The 13,031-nt window shown below is 45.6% G+C and overlaps 1 protein-coding gene across 1 annotated transcript in view; it reads left to right on the plus strand.

Moving 5' to 3' along the window:
* The first annotated feature begins 398 nt into the window (after positions 1-398).
* Positions 399-13,031, plus strand: part of LOC125959275 (coiled-coil domain-containing protein lobo) — a 13,693-nt gene continuing 1,060 nt past the window's right edge. Inside the window, exons 1-5 of the mRNA XM_049692088.1 lie at positions 399-446; positions 6,172-6,366; positions 10,255-11,173; positions 11,219-11,339; positions 11,399-11,465. Coding sequence (XP_049548045.1) covers positions 399-446; positions 6,172-6,366; positions 10,255-11,173; positions 11,219-11,339; positions 11,399-11,465 — 1,350 coding nt within the window. The remainder of the gene's footprint in view (positions 447-6,171; positions 6,367-10,254; positions 11,174-11,218; positions 11,340-11,398; positions 11,466-13,031) is intronic.

The following is a 13,031-nucleotide window of genomic DNA, read 5'->3' on the forward strand; positions in this document are numbered from 1 at the left end:
CGACGACGACGACGACGGAGACGCTGCCACCGTTGCTCGGTCCGGGAGTTCGGGGGCAACATAAATTTATTATTGCAACATTGGCGAACCCACGATCGGCGGATGGCCATTTTGGGCTGCGGGAGTGCGAGCGTGGTGCGAAACGATTACGATGGGGATTACGACGGGATTGTGGAGAGGGGGGGGTGGCCGGCGAGTTGTGGCTCTGGCCTGGCGTTGCTCGTTTACTCGGACATCCCATAATCCGTTAGCTGGACAGCCGGGGAGGCTGGAGAAGGTAAAGGCGCGGTAATGCTCATAACAATTATGGCAAGTGTGTGAGTGTGTGCCCCCCCAAACAAACAGTCCAGCTACCGGCGATTCCGTTTTTAGTGCAATTTGATGGACTGAACCGAAGGATGGACACGATTCGTCTTGATTCCGGTAGCTCCGTTGATCCTAGCCAAGTAGGCGTGTGTGTGTGAGCACACACCGAATGAATGGCCAAGTGGTCGATGAAGCAGAGGATTTAAGGATATTATTAGCGGATCAACGCTCTTCTTCTCCATCTTCTTCTTCGGCTTTGACCAACCATTACGAATGCTGCTAATGGTCGATGTCGATGCAGCATCATCGACGTAATGTTAATGCTCAAGATATCTCGATTGTGATTGTGATCAGGAGGACCAGCCGACTAAGTTGCACGCTTCATTGAGAAACGAATTCGAAGAGAGAGCCATAGCCTGCTAGAGAGAAACGGAATCCCGGAGCAACCGAAACCCGAGGCGAGTGATTGGAGAAATGTTGCAAAAGAACTGTCCAAAAAATAACATTCCCCATTCCACTTGTTGCTTGAACCGGTTGCTTGAACGGGGAACGGGGAACCGATGTGGCCAAGAGGAGGAGGAGGACGGAGTCAGGGTGCTCCACCACATCTCCGCCGTGGAGGTGGAAGGAAGTGGAGCGAAAGCTCCATTTCTCTTTTTGCACGTTTTGTGAGGTCTCATTTTTATGGTTGTGCCAGAGCATCGTAAAAGTGCCGGCACACCAGGCACACCAGCCACACACAGACACATAGGGCACGTTTGCATCCTTGTGTATGTCTGTGTTGGCGTAGTGGACCGGACCAGTAGTGGTTCCCCCCGGAACACACCGACAAAACTAACGAAGTAAATGTGGAGAGTTGAGCTTCGTAGCGGAGCTCCATGACACTCCTTTGGCCTCATCCTGACCTCGTCCCCCACATTGGGTGAAGGACAGAAGGATCTGCAAACATGCGGGAGGAGTGAAAAAGAGATAGAGAGAGAGAGAAAAAAAAGTGTAAAAATTAAACGTTTGTTGTGTTCGTTCGGATCGGTATCGTTGCTGGCGTTGTACTGTGCTGCTTTGGCCACCAACACCAACGGAGAGAAAGAGTTTCCGTGGGCAAGAGGGAGTAGTGAAAGTGAATGAAATGCATTTTGCTGGCCGCGGGAATGTATTGGGCTCACCGGCAACACCGAAAGGCGACCGGTAATGGCCTTGGCACAGAAAAATGGTTGCCCATCGGAAAGCGGGAAAGAAAACAAAAAAACGAAACAGAATAAACTCCCGGACAGAAGCGGCAAAGGAAAACGAAACTGGAACGACACACACAAGCAAATTCGGACCGGACCAACAGAGACTGGCCAATCCACGGTGCTGGGAACGAGTCGGTGGGAACCTCGCAACGTTGATCCTTGCGGAAGGAGGCGAACGCGAAAAGGTACCTGCTACCTGTGGCTCTCCGCTCTATGGTGGTGGCGGTGGGTCGTGGGAAGATGGAATTTAAATTTTTCAAACTCAAACACCCACCACCAGGCATCATGGTATGCGAGTATTGATCCGGAGAGAAGCGGATGGTGATGACCGTGCAATTGGCATTGGATGCGGCGTGGAAAGGACGGACAGAAAAAGAAGATGAAGGTGCAAAGGGGAGTTGTTGGTTCCTATTTTGGGACAGGGCATTTTTTGTTGTTGTTTGTTTCGTTCCATCTGTCTTCCTTTCCATGGTGCTGCTTCCTTTTGCTATTCCTTTTTTTTGCTATTTAAATTGCGACTTCAGGCCTCGGAGGTGCAGCACCGGGTTTCGTTGGCAGCGAAATTACTGACCATCCTTAACGGTACGATGCAATGCGGTATTGGCCTACCTCTTTGGTGTACGTTGGCCAAGGATCCTTAAACTTGTCGGTCTTTGGAACAGATTAACTCTTCAACCGTTCGCTGCGACTGGGAAAACGAGGCAACTTTGAGAACAATGAGAGGGCATTCGGATTATGCTGGGAATTTTTTATTAGCTTTTTCGGACAGAATTTTTCGCGTATGTCTTCAGTACGGTGGCTAGGTGAGAGGTTTTTGCTAATTATTATCGAGAAGACATTTTTATTAGCTAGAGTTGTGTGCTTGATGAAGGATTTGAAGAATGTGTCAGGTTGATATTAAGTGAGCTTCGGAGGTGCAATTACGGTTTTGTAGAATTTTGCTGCATTTTTATGGTTTATTCATGGAATCCAGTATCTAGTCACTAGAAATAACATAAAATAACATATTTTCAACCTGTGAGACCAACGTGATCTCTACCTAGATATTCACAATTCATGATTAATTTATTTTGATTTTTTTTCATATCCTTTTTTATTCATTCATTGCTAATTATTGCCTATTCTTTATTCGTATTCAATTACGTATTCGATTGCGTGTAAGTTTAATTGTGAATTACGTATTTTGTACAATTACCAATCATGTATTTTGGTCTATGGTTTTGCTGACACCTCTTACATTTCATTTCAAGAATAATTTAGTTGTTCACATCTGTCATGGCAATGCTAAAACTGTCTGTAAAACTGTCAAACTACCTTCTAATCATGAGAAGAACATTTAACAACATTTACCTAAATCTATCAAAAAAGAGTTGCAGGTTGCTTTTAAAACCTTTAATAATGACAAACTAGTTGAAATGGTTCTAGAACGGAAAACGTTTATATACAATACAATACCAGCACCAGTATACGAATAGACTGGAATATGTTTCTAGATTTAGGTTGACTGGCTAAATTTCAGATTAAGTAGTAAAATCTCAGATGAATCTTAAATTACATTTTGGCAACATTTATGAAAAAATAACATCTCTTTTATAACGACTTAAGCGCATGACTCTTGAACAAACTATGTTCGAGACTTCGGAATACACTAACAAATACTGAGCCCATTACCAACATTAGCAATATACAGAGTCACTGCTATTAACTACATTCTTGGCGCTTGGCTTGGCGTAATAGCTTAGCGACGGTTATCGTACAATGTCCACAGCAGTATATGCATATACCGCAAAACCCTCATTCCTTTTCTGTAGCGTTTAGAACTCATGGGAATAGTGTTGAGTCGATGACATCGATTTATTTAAAAGCATTTACAAACAGTACACTTCTCTCCAACACTTCACTACCGAATGTTAAATGCACTTTAAATCCTCAAAAGATGCCACACCCCGAGTATCATGTCATCGGACATCATCCGCATCCATTTAACCAAATGCCCGGCCAAAGACCAAAGCGACTCATCAAGGGGCCAACGCCGCCTCGCCTTTCGATTGAAGCTCCTTGAAGCCGGAACCAAAACCTAAACGAAGCCAACCGACCCAACTCCGGTCCTTCCGGTTCATTCGCCAATCTGACCAGTTTTGGATCAAAACGCAAAACAAAAAAAACGCTCCAAAGCCAATTCCGTCGATAAAAAAATGTCCCTTTTTGCTGTTTGAACCCCGAGGGTCGTGAAATGTCCAACACCGGCCCACACGAACACCGACAGCCCGACGTTGTCGTGGCGATTGTTTTCCTTCATCCGCATCCGCCACAACCGAACAGAACCTGACCGACCAACCTGGATGATGCCCGGTGAAAGACGCGAAAAGCGAGTACCGGCCCGGGTGGCATATGCGTTACCGATTGCAATTACCTTCGCCAGAACCTTTCCTTCTTTCCATTTTCCATTTTCCGACCCCCTGCCCCGGTGATACGTAGAAAAGGTTTTCCATCCGGTAGATGGATGGATGGATGGATGGATGCAGAAGAATCGATCTCGAATTTGGTTCGAACGAGAAGGAGGAATGTTGGGGTGAGGGAATGCTTCATATAGGCAATCTCTTATGTTGCGCCGTTATGCTTCAGACCGTGGCCCCGTGATGTGTAGCCTTTCCTTTTTTTTGCTTGTTCTTCTTTTCGTCATCCGGAAACCTCTTCCACATTCGTCACATTTTCCATGTTTCCCATAGTTTTTCCACTACTTTTCTTTTCCGAGTTTTCCGCAAGTTCAAGCTTCAATCGTGATCTCGGTCAGCTTCTCTCTCTGTCTCTCTTTCTCTCTCTGTCGTCTGCCAAACGGAACCGAAAGCCACTAGACATTGGATCGCCTTTGGGTTGTTTTCGCCCAAACACCAATCATCCAATCACTCCCTGTATGTGAGTGTATGTGTGCACGTTGTGTGTGTGTGGCCCCAATGTCTCAATGGTCCCATTTTGCTGCTGCTTTTCCCGCTTTTTCCCTGCTCTTTTCTCCTTCTTCTTCTTCTTGAGGTGTATGCCATATGCGGCCCCTGACGTATGCGTGTATGGTGCGTCTTTAAATTTATCTAAGAAGAACTCAGTGCTCGATGCTCGATGCTCGGTGCTCCTATCGGTACCCTTCTTCTACTTCTTCTTCTCCCACCAAACGGACCGAATCGATCCCAGATACCCTTCTCCCGGGTACCGAGTACCGAGACCCCGAGAAGCGCCTCTTCCTCTTCTTGATTCGGTAATTCGCACCAATCGCTCGTTGGTGGATTGAAACGACGCAGGGTTTTCGCTTTTCCTTTCGATTTCCCCCACCCCCTTCCCCCACCCAACCGACACTCTGGTGAGGTTCTGATTTCGTCATACTTCCCCCCGCCACTTGCGCGCTTTTCCCCGTTTTCACCCGTTCACTCCCTTTTTCCGCCAGTGAAGGGACTGGCGCACTATCGGTTTTCGTAATTTATCCACCGCCTCGCCTCGTTTCTCGCCATCACCACCACCCATCCCCCGGACGAAATGGCCATTCCTTCCCGTACCCTTCCGCCCTTTGAACGACTTTTCTCCGGTTTTTCTTTTCTGCGAGATTCAATCTCATCTCGCCGCCGAAAAAAAAAACGAAGCGAAAACCGAAACAACGACACCTAGCGGGACCCGGTGCCTGCTGCGATGCCCAACCAAATCTCCGGTGGAATACATCAATCCGTAATCCTCGGTCCGTTCATCATCTCGTCAATGCTTTCGGGGCTGCCGGTGCCGTCACCATCAGCAATGCATGCATGCATGACGCTGCCGCAGCTGATGTGTTGATGCCGGCAACGGCAACCCCGGTTGGTATCTTGGGCCTGCGGTCTTTTCGATTCGATGCCGCTGCTTCTGCTACTGCTGCCCGGTTTCACTTGATAAGACGCGTGCCCCCGGCCCCTTTCGGTCACACCGAATGTCCATTCTCTGCCTGGTCCCACCGGGACCGGGAGATGAAACCAACTCGAACAGACCAGATTGTGCCGTTCGTCTCGCACGATTGATGGTGGCCGCTATGCGTGCGTGTGTATATGTGCATGGCTACCGTTGTATGATGCAGTTTCCAACGCGAGCGAGCTACCTTTGCGCCAGTGATCGCAATCCTTCACGGATAGCGTTTTTCCCCCTAGGGAAGTAAGGCGTTGGTAACGGAACGTCTCCGTCTTTTCGGGAAATTCGGGCCGGCCCCTCCACCTTTCTTGGACATTCTTAATGGAAAACACTCCCGTCCTCATAGTATGGCCGGTTTTTGGGCAGGAGATGGTCAGTGGATGGTCGGTGTGCACGATATGCGCGCACCACTCCTGGCTCCAGATCCAGGGTTGCCTCTTTGGCCAAATTGGATTTCTTCATTTAACCGTGCGAATCGTGTGGTCCGAAAACGTAATCTCAAAGCATTGATACGAAACACACACAGCACACACAGAGCACATGAACACATTTCTTCATCTTCGCGTATGCAACAGCAACGCGTTCGATTGCGTGACGCTCATCATCGTCCGTCCAATGATGGCAATTCATCAACTCCAAAGGCTCAATACTAATGCCAACCAACCAACCCAAACGCTTCTCGCATCTCATTCTCTCTCATCTCTCGTTACAGCCGACGCAACTGATTTCGCCCGATGCCGTGCTGCAGCGACGACGAGCGAACAGCTTCGAACTGGCCACCCTGCTCTGTAGCTTCCTGATTGGGAACGGGTTCGCCGCTTGCGTCGTCTCCGGTTATGCGACGCGCGAGGTCGTCAACAATGATCAGCAGCGTGTCGGTTGCCCCTTCGTACCGCAGGAGGACGAGGTAAGTGAACGTTTGGGCGTTTGGGCTCCTACTATCGGGCTATTAGAAAAACAAACAAATTATAAACCGAATTTGGCTCATGTGAAGTCCATTACTAAAGACGCCAGGGAACGTAACGCCCCTGCCTGGGTTAGTGGCGTTGTAATGGCTGAACGTTGATGTCTTTCCTAAAGTGACGAACTTCTTCATGTTTTGAAGTAGGTTGGTGGATTGCGTGCATTATTGGATTGAAAGGGTTTGCAGTTGTTGATTGCAATGAATTCATGACAAAACTATATTGTTTTGCAAATATCTTCATTACAAAACATCACATTGATATTTTTATTGATATGATTGATTGATGTAATGGATTTGAAGACATTCAAGTCGATTAAATTATTTTTTACTTTTCGATTATCATATGTTACCGTTTAGTAGAGTAAAAAAAATGCTACCGTTTTCATTTATTATCGTTTATCATTATCCATTTAATCAGTTTTTTAGATAGCAGTTTAGCCATTTAACCGGTTCATAGAGATGGACATTGACATTGTATTATGTATTTAAGGGGAGGCTTCGGTATTTTATTTTATTTTTCGCATTGAGTTTATACATTTTTTATGAGTGCTTATTCTTTCAAGAGTATTGTGTAACATTTTGGGATCAATCGGAGGCAAACTGACAAAGATATCGATTTTTGAAAATCCGCCTTTCATGCAAGGCTTAAGGCATCTCGCAACTTTGAATCGAGATTCCCAAAACCTATGATTTCAAAGTCTGTACCCGGTCGAGTTTTTATAGAAATTGTTCATACTTTTTTTAAACATAATTATGTAACATTCAATTTTTGAGGCAACATCGAAAAAAGCATCACTTTTTCTTTTTCTTCCTAAAATCGAAAAACGAGAAATTCTATAAAACCCCAACGGGGCTACCTAGATAAACTCATAATCTAACAAAAGAATATTGATATGAATATATTACTGATGACCCAGCACGTGACTACGATGGGCACCGCAAAAAGTACATTTTGCAAACTTACCTTTCTAGATTGGATGCCATGAACGTATTTTTGAACAAATCTTCCCCAAAAAAAGAACCAAATATTCTTGAAAAGTTTTAGTTTAATATAAGATTTTTTTGAAATATTAAAGTGACAGTTTTCTTCACTAAAAATCGTCAAAAATAAGCCCTTTTTTGACCCGAAATAACCAAAGCCCCCCCTTAATTAATCAAATGTAACCGTACCGTAAACATAAAATTATGTTGTTCATTCAATTTGTTTCTGTTGTTTATACTCCCTTCTCTCAATTGATTGTTTAATGTATTGATTGTATATGTTGTTTACTAATTAATTAACTAATTTCTAATTTTCTTTCTTTTCATTTATGCCTATGATGGATTACAAAAATATGTTTAAACTCACGGTACTACTTTCTCAAGAACATATGTTACATATTGACGTATTGCTTTTCTTGTTAAGAATACTTTAAATATTATTCTACTGCATTTTTTTCCATTTGATTAATCCATGAGACGAATATGAATTGCTGCAATAGGCAGCGTTCCGCGGTCTATTTTCACGAAAGATCTCAACAATCTGTGGCCTATTTTCACGAAAGATCTCGTGAATTCTATTGAGATGGAATGGAAGAGAGGAAGATTCCTCTACAATCCACTTCAAACTCTACTCAAGGCCTCGGAAGCTACGATACATTGATCTACATCTCATGATCATCCCATAGAACGAGTTCTCTCTTTGTCCTTCACATTCATTCGCATAAATCCCGCACCAACCTAGTTCGATACATCCTATCCATCCACCATTCATCCTATACCGCTATATTTTACACCAAAAATGCTTTCCGCTCTACTTCCCCCTCTCACCTCCTGGTCTATCCATCCCGCTATTCCCGCCTCCTCACAACCCTTTACCGAACCCTTTTGCGGGCACGACGCGGGGTGCGCCAAAGCGTGAACCCGCCAACCACACCAGTAGACGAGCGAGCGAAGCACCAAAACCGTGCCCCCCGGTCCAGGGCGCGTCTTAAGTTTCCACATCCTTTCGAGTGGATCATCATGTTACCCAGCCGGGGGCTGAGCCTCTGGGATACATTGTTCGCGACACAAAACCACCAAAACACAACACGACGGTTGCCGGATGTTCGCTGCTCGGTGCCCGTCTCCGTCCCCGGCCCGTCCCGTGTCGTCCCGGCAGCCGGCTCGGCGCAAATGAAATTAATAAAGAAACGAAAAAATCCGCCACAAATCTCGCTCGCTCGCTCGTTCGCTACACGGTGAAGCCCCATTTTTGCGGGCTTGCTGCTGCCACACGGCCACAAGCTTCCTGCGTCTGCGTCCTGCGAAGGATGTGCACTCCACTTCTTTTTCCTACTCGCCGCCGCTTCGCCTTTTCAGCAACATTCGCGACGACATCCGGTCGCCTTCGGTTGATGAGGTTTCGTCGATTCGCGCCAGTTGCACCCGGTATCGTGTGCTTCAGCACCGGGATGCATTTATGGAGAGAGACAGAAGACAGAAAGGGCTGAGGGGGTTCGTCGTGTCCTAATGAAGATGGAAATTTGACCTGTCCCCCTTTTCCTATGGCGGCTGATGATGGCGTTCGGGGGGTACGACCAGGCAACAGCAACAGCCGTGCGTCCGATGTGATGGTCAAAGTAGCCCGTTTTGCAAGTGCCGCTGCGCGCAAGTGCCATTTATCCATCCAAAAGTTGAAGGAACTTTCCTTCAAAGCGAGTTAATTTGTTGTATCTTTGCCACTTGCGTCTCTTTGCCTTTGCTGTCGTGTGGAGCCGCGTATGTTGGCAGAAATTATGCTCACCGCATTGATAACATATGGGCACCACATGTTCCTGGAATGGCGTAAAAGGTAAAAGCACAACCGCGAATCGCACTCAACGGATCGTGCAGCGTTCTCTGTTCGCTGACGAGCTCCGACCGGCGCTCCTTCTCGTTGTCGTCTCTTGGACAACAAAGAACCACGGAATGGAACCGAAAAGGATATTGAAAGGAAAGGCTGGTTGGTGGCATCCCGTGGTTGACTCGTGTTACTCAAGAGAACAGCACAAAAAAGACCACTCTCTACTGACCCCCGGCCATTGACTGTCATCGAAGCGGGGACAAGGACCTCTGGATGATTATGTTGAGCTTTTAAGGAGACTATCATAATATCAGAACTATAGTTCAAATCGGCATCGAACTGCAACTCATGACTGCTGAATTGGAGTCATTCTTAAACTCAATTTGTTTTCTGGGTTTGTAGACCAAGAACACTCGAGGAAATGTAGTCATCATAGCGTGCAGAGTAAATGAACCATTAACATTTCTCATGGAATACGTAGTTGAGTTGATTTCTCGAAATTGATGGCACATAACTAATCGATTATAGTTTAATTAGAGTACCCTTTCATCTAACATATTATGCTAACTGCCATTTCTAAGTCACGGAAGAAGCTATTCAAAGAAGAATTTCAACAGCTCAGTAGAACAGTTTAAGTCCAGTATGCTGTTGACATCAAATTAACAGTAATAGCAATTACTCTATCTAAACAATCCTGTCCATTACTGCTGATATCAATTGGTTGAAATTTATTATCTACTGGAATCTGCACCTTCCCTTGATGCTGCAAATTGGAATAAGTTATGTAGGAATATGGATATGCATACTAGGATCCTCTGCTCTGGATACGAATGAAATTCCAAAATAATCACCTTAAAGGATTAGCAATACAATTGCAAATAGACCTATTAATAAAAAACAGGATCAGCTAGATGAGCGTTTGATGATAAGTCTTTGGGAAATCAATTCAGAAAAGTGTGCTCCGTTTCGATATTCAACACCATTTATAGATCCTGCGTCACTTCTCTCCCTCTCTCTCCATTCCACAGGAATCGTCTGAAGAGGAACCGCCAGCACCGGCGAACAAGTACCAACTCCGTCAACCACCGGACCTACGCAGCCAATATCTGCTAAACATCGAGGAAGAAAAACTGACGAAGGTACGAGCCGAGGAAGTGTCCCGCGAGAACGCCGAACGCGAGGAGATGGAACGTCAGGAGCAACCTCCGGAAGATCCGAAACGTGGCCATCGGGTACATGCGTGGGTTGCCGTTCTACATAATGCTCCCTGGTGCTACAAACCCGGCTACCGCGAGCTAACGATCGATCCCAATACGGGCGAACAGGTTCTGCAACCTCCGAGTGCCTTCTTCATCGAACCGGCCACCGGTTTCCGGCACGAAGTATCCTCCCAGGACTATCTAGCGATCGAGAGTGTCTGGAACCAGCACAATTACTACGTCAACAAGCAGAGCAACCCTCCGACCGGGGGTCTCGGTCAACTGCGTTGGGATTTCGCAAATGGTACCGACTGGGAACACTTCCTGCCCGGTGAACCGTACGAACTGCGTGAAGACTGTACCGTACCGGAGGATCAGGAACCGCTGGCAACGGAGGAGGAAATCGAGAAGGAGAAACATCTCGATATGCCCATCTCCTGGGTGCATCCGTTGAACGTATCGAGGACGGATTTCGAACAGCGCTTTCCCGACGGTACCAAGGTGATCTACTTCAAGAAGGCCATCTACGAACGTTTCGCACCGTACCGGAATCTGATCGGATTGGTTCGTCGATTGACGACGTACGATCGGTTGGATTACGATGGTCAAGCGATTGCCCGTTGGGAGTGGTACGCCAATCGGAACGATCTGCTGACACTGGTACGCATCGATTATCGTGCCAACGCAACAGAGGAACGGTTCGAAAAAGGCCGCTCGGATTGTTTGCGGTCGCTGCTGCATCGAAAAGGTCCGCCAACCGATGCTGAAGGATCCGATGAGCAACCGGCGGGAGGGACTGGCGCTCAGAGCGAGTATGAGCTCAAGTTCTACCATCAATATCGCTTCGATGCACTCAAGAAGCTTGTCTACAATACATCCTGCATTAAGGAGTACTACGATAAGCGGGATGATCTGTAAGTAGCATGTTGGATGCGGTACGCGTTTATGTTTCCTTTCGTGTCGCACTTTGCAGGTTGTACTACCGCGAGTTCCGTAACATTCCCAAGGATCCCATCACCAAGGAGGAGAGCAAACTGACGGTGAGCTATTGACGCTATTATTTTCTGTGTTTTTCGTTGCCAGAAATGCAAATGTATTTCTGAACTAAGCAATCCTTGCGTAAATTCACTGAACAACAAGCTCTGTGGTTGCTGCGTGCGAATTCCATGGAATTTACAACAAGCCACTTTTGATGTTACTTTATATATTGATGTGTTGCATTCAGATAGATTCTAGAAACATTTTTTCAAACAATATGCCGATGACCGCCGTCTGGAGCTTCATCCATGGTATCGAGAGATATTTAAGCGGGGCTACGCGTGTCTAGTCCGCACATCCTCGTTTGGTGGTACGCATATAGTCTCCTTAATGGTCCTTCCTCCTCACTTGTGTCGACAAAGCTGTGCAGCACAATAAATTCGCAGTCTGTGCTAGTTCTTTGGCAATGCTGCCCAGGGGCTGCAAAGGTGGGCGATTTAGTGGTGAACGGTATGGTTTCCTTATTGAAATTCTTAGTGTTGCTGTTATTATGGAACACACTGTTGCGCGATATTTTAAAAAATCTGTATCTCTATAGTTTCTGCTTTGATTGATGTGTAACTTTCACAGGATACTCTTTAAAGGATAAGCTATCATATAAAAAACGAAAATGATTTTACCACTCCAAGGTTGTTTTTTCCAAACTAGTTTCAGACCGACAATTCTCCCGTTGTTCTGCCAACAATTTTTTATCTCACTCTCGCGCGTGAGAGTGAACGAAATATCAGTAACTTGCACGCAAGTTTTTGCGTACAAGAGCGCGATTTTTTCGAGCAGGATAGTGGAAAATAACGAGGTGCAAAACAAGAGGAAAAATCAGTGAGATCGATGGGAATTTTAACCAACAATAGTTTTCATCCAATTTTTATCTTAATGTTGACCCTTTCAAAAGTATTCTGTGAAAGTTTCACATCTATCAAAGCAGAAATGGCAAAGATACGGACTTTTAAAAATCGTCTTACACGAGGGTTATGCGTTATGAGCGCGGTTTATGAACCTTTTGGGGTCTTAAATTGACTCAGGATCCTCAGAATTCACTCTAACAAGGGTCAGGACCATCAGGAAAGTGTCTCACGGAATTGTCTCGTCAAGCTGGCGCTTCCGAACTCCGAAATGTAATTGTCCATACCAAGCGCCTCCATCGTGGCAGGTAGGAGCATGTGTGATCCCTTAGCCGTTTAGTGTTTCTTCTTAGCGGGATTCTTCCCTTATCAGAATTGATATAGGCTGTATTCTGACCATGACCCAGCCATCATATATCGTGGCGTGATGATCGACAGAAGTTTCTCGAACCAGCAAGAGTCTGAAGGACTCAGTACCAGCAGGAGACGACATTCCTCTTTTACAAGTTTCTGAATAATTGTTCAAGTGGGGCGATGGTCGATCACACATGTGACAAAAGTAAAAACCCATCAACTTACTTATCAATTAATATGGTCCAGCCCAAGCCCGGATTTTCAATTATATTTATTTATCAAAAAAGGTTTTTTTAACGAAAAAGTACTTATTGTAATTTTTAAACTCTTCTGATATAAAAGATCTTTTATTTTTTCATTGTCATTGATAAT

The sequence above is a fragment of the Anopheles darlingi genome, chromosome 2 (genome assembly GCF_943734745.1).
Source record: "Anopheles darlingi chromosome 2, idAnoDarlMG_H_01, whole genome shotgun sequence".
Classification (NCBI taxonomy): domain Eukaryota; kingdom Metazoa; phylum Arthropoda; class Insecta; order Diptera; family Culicidae; genus Anopheles; species Anopheles darlingi.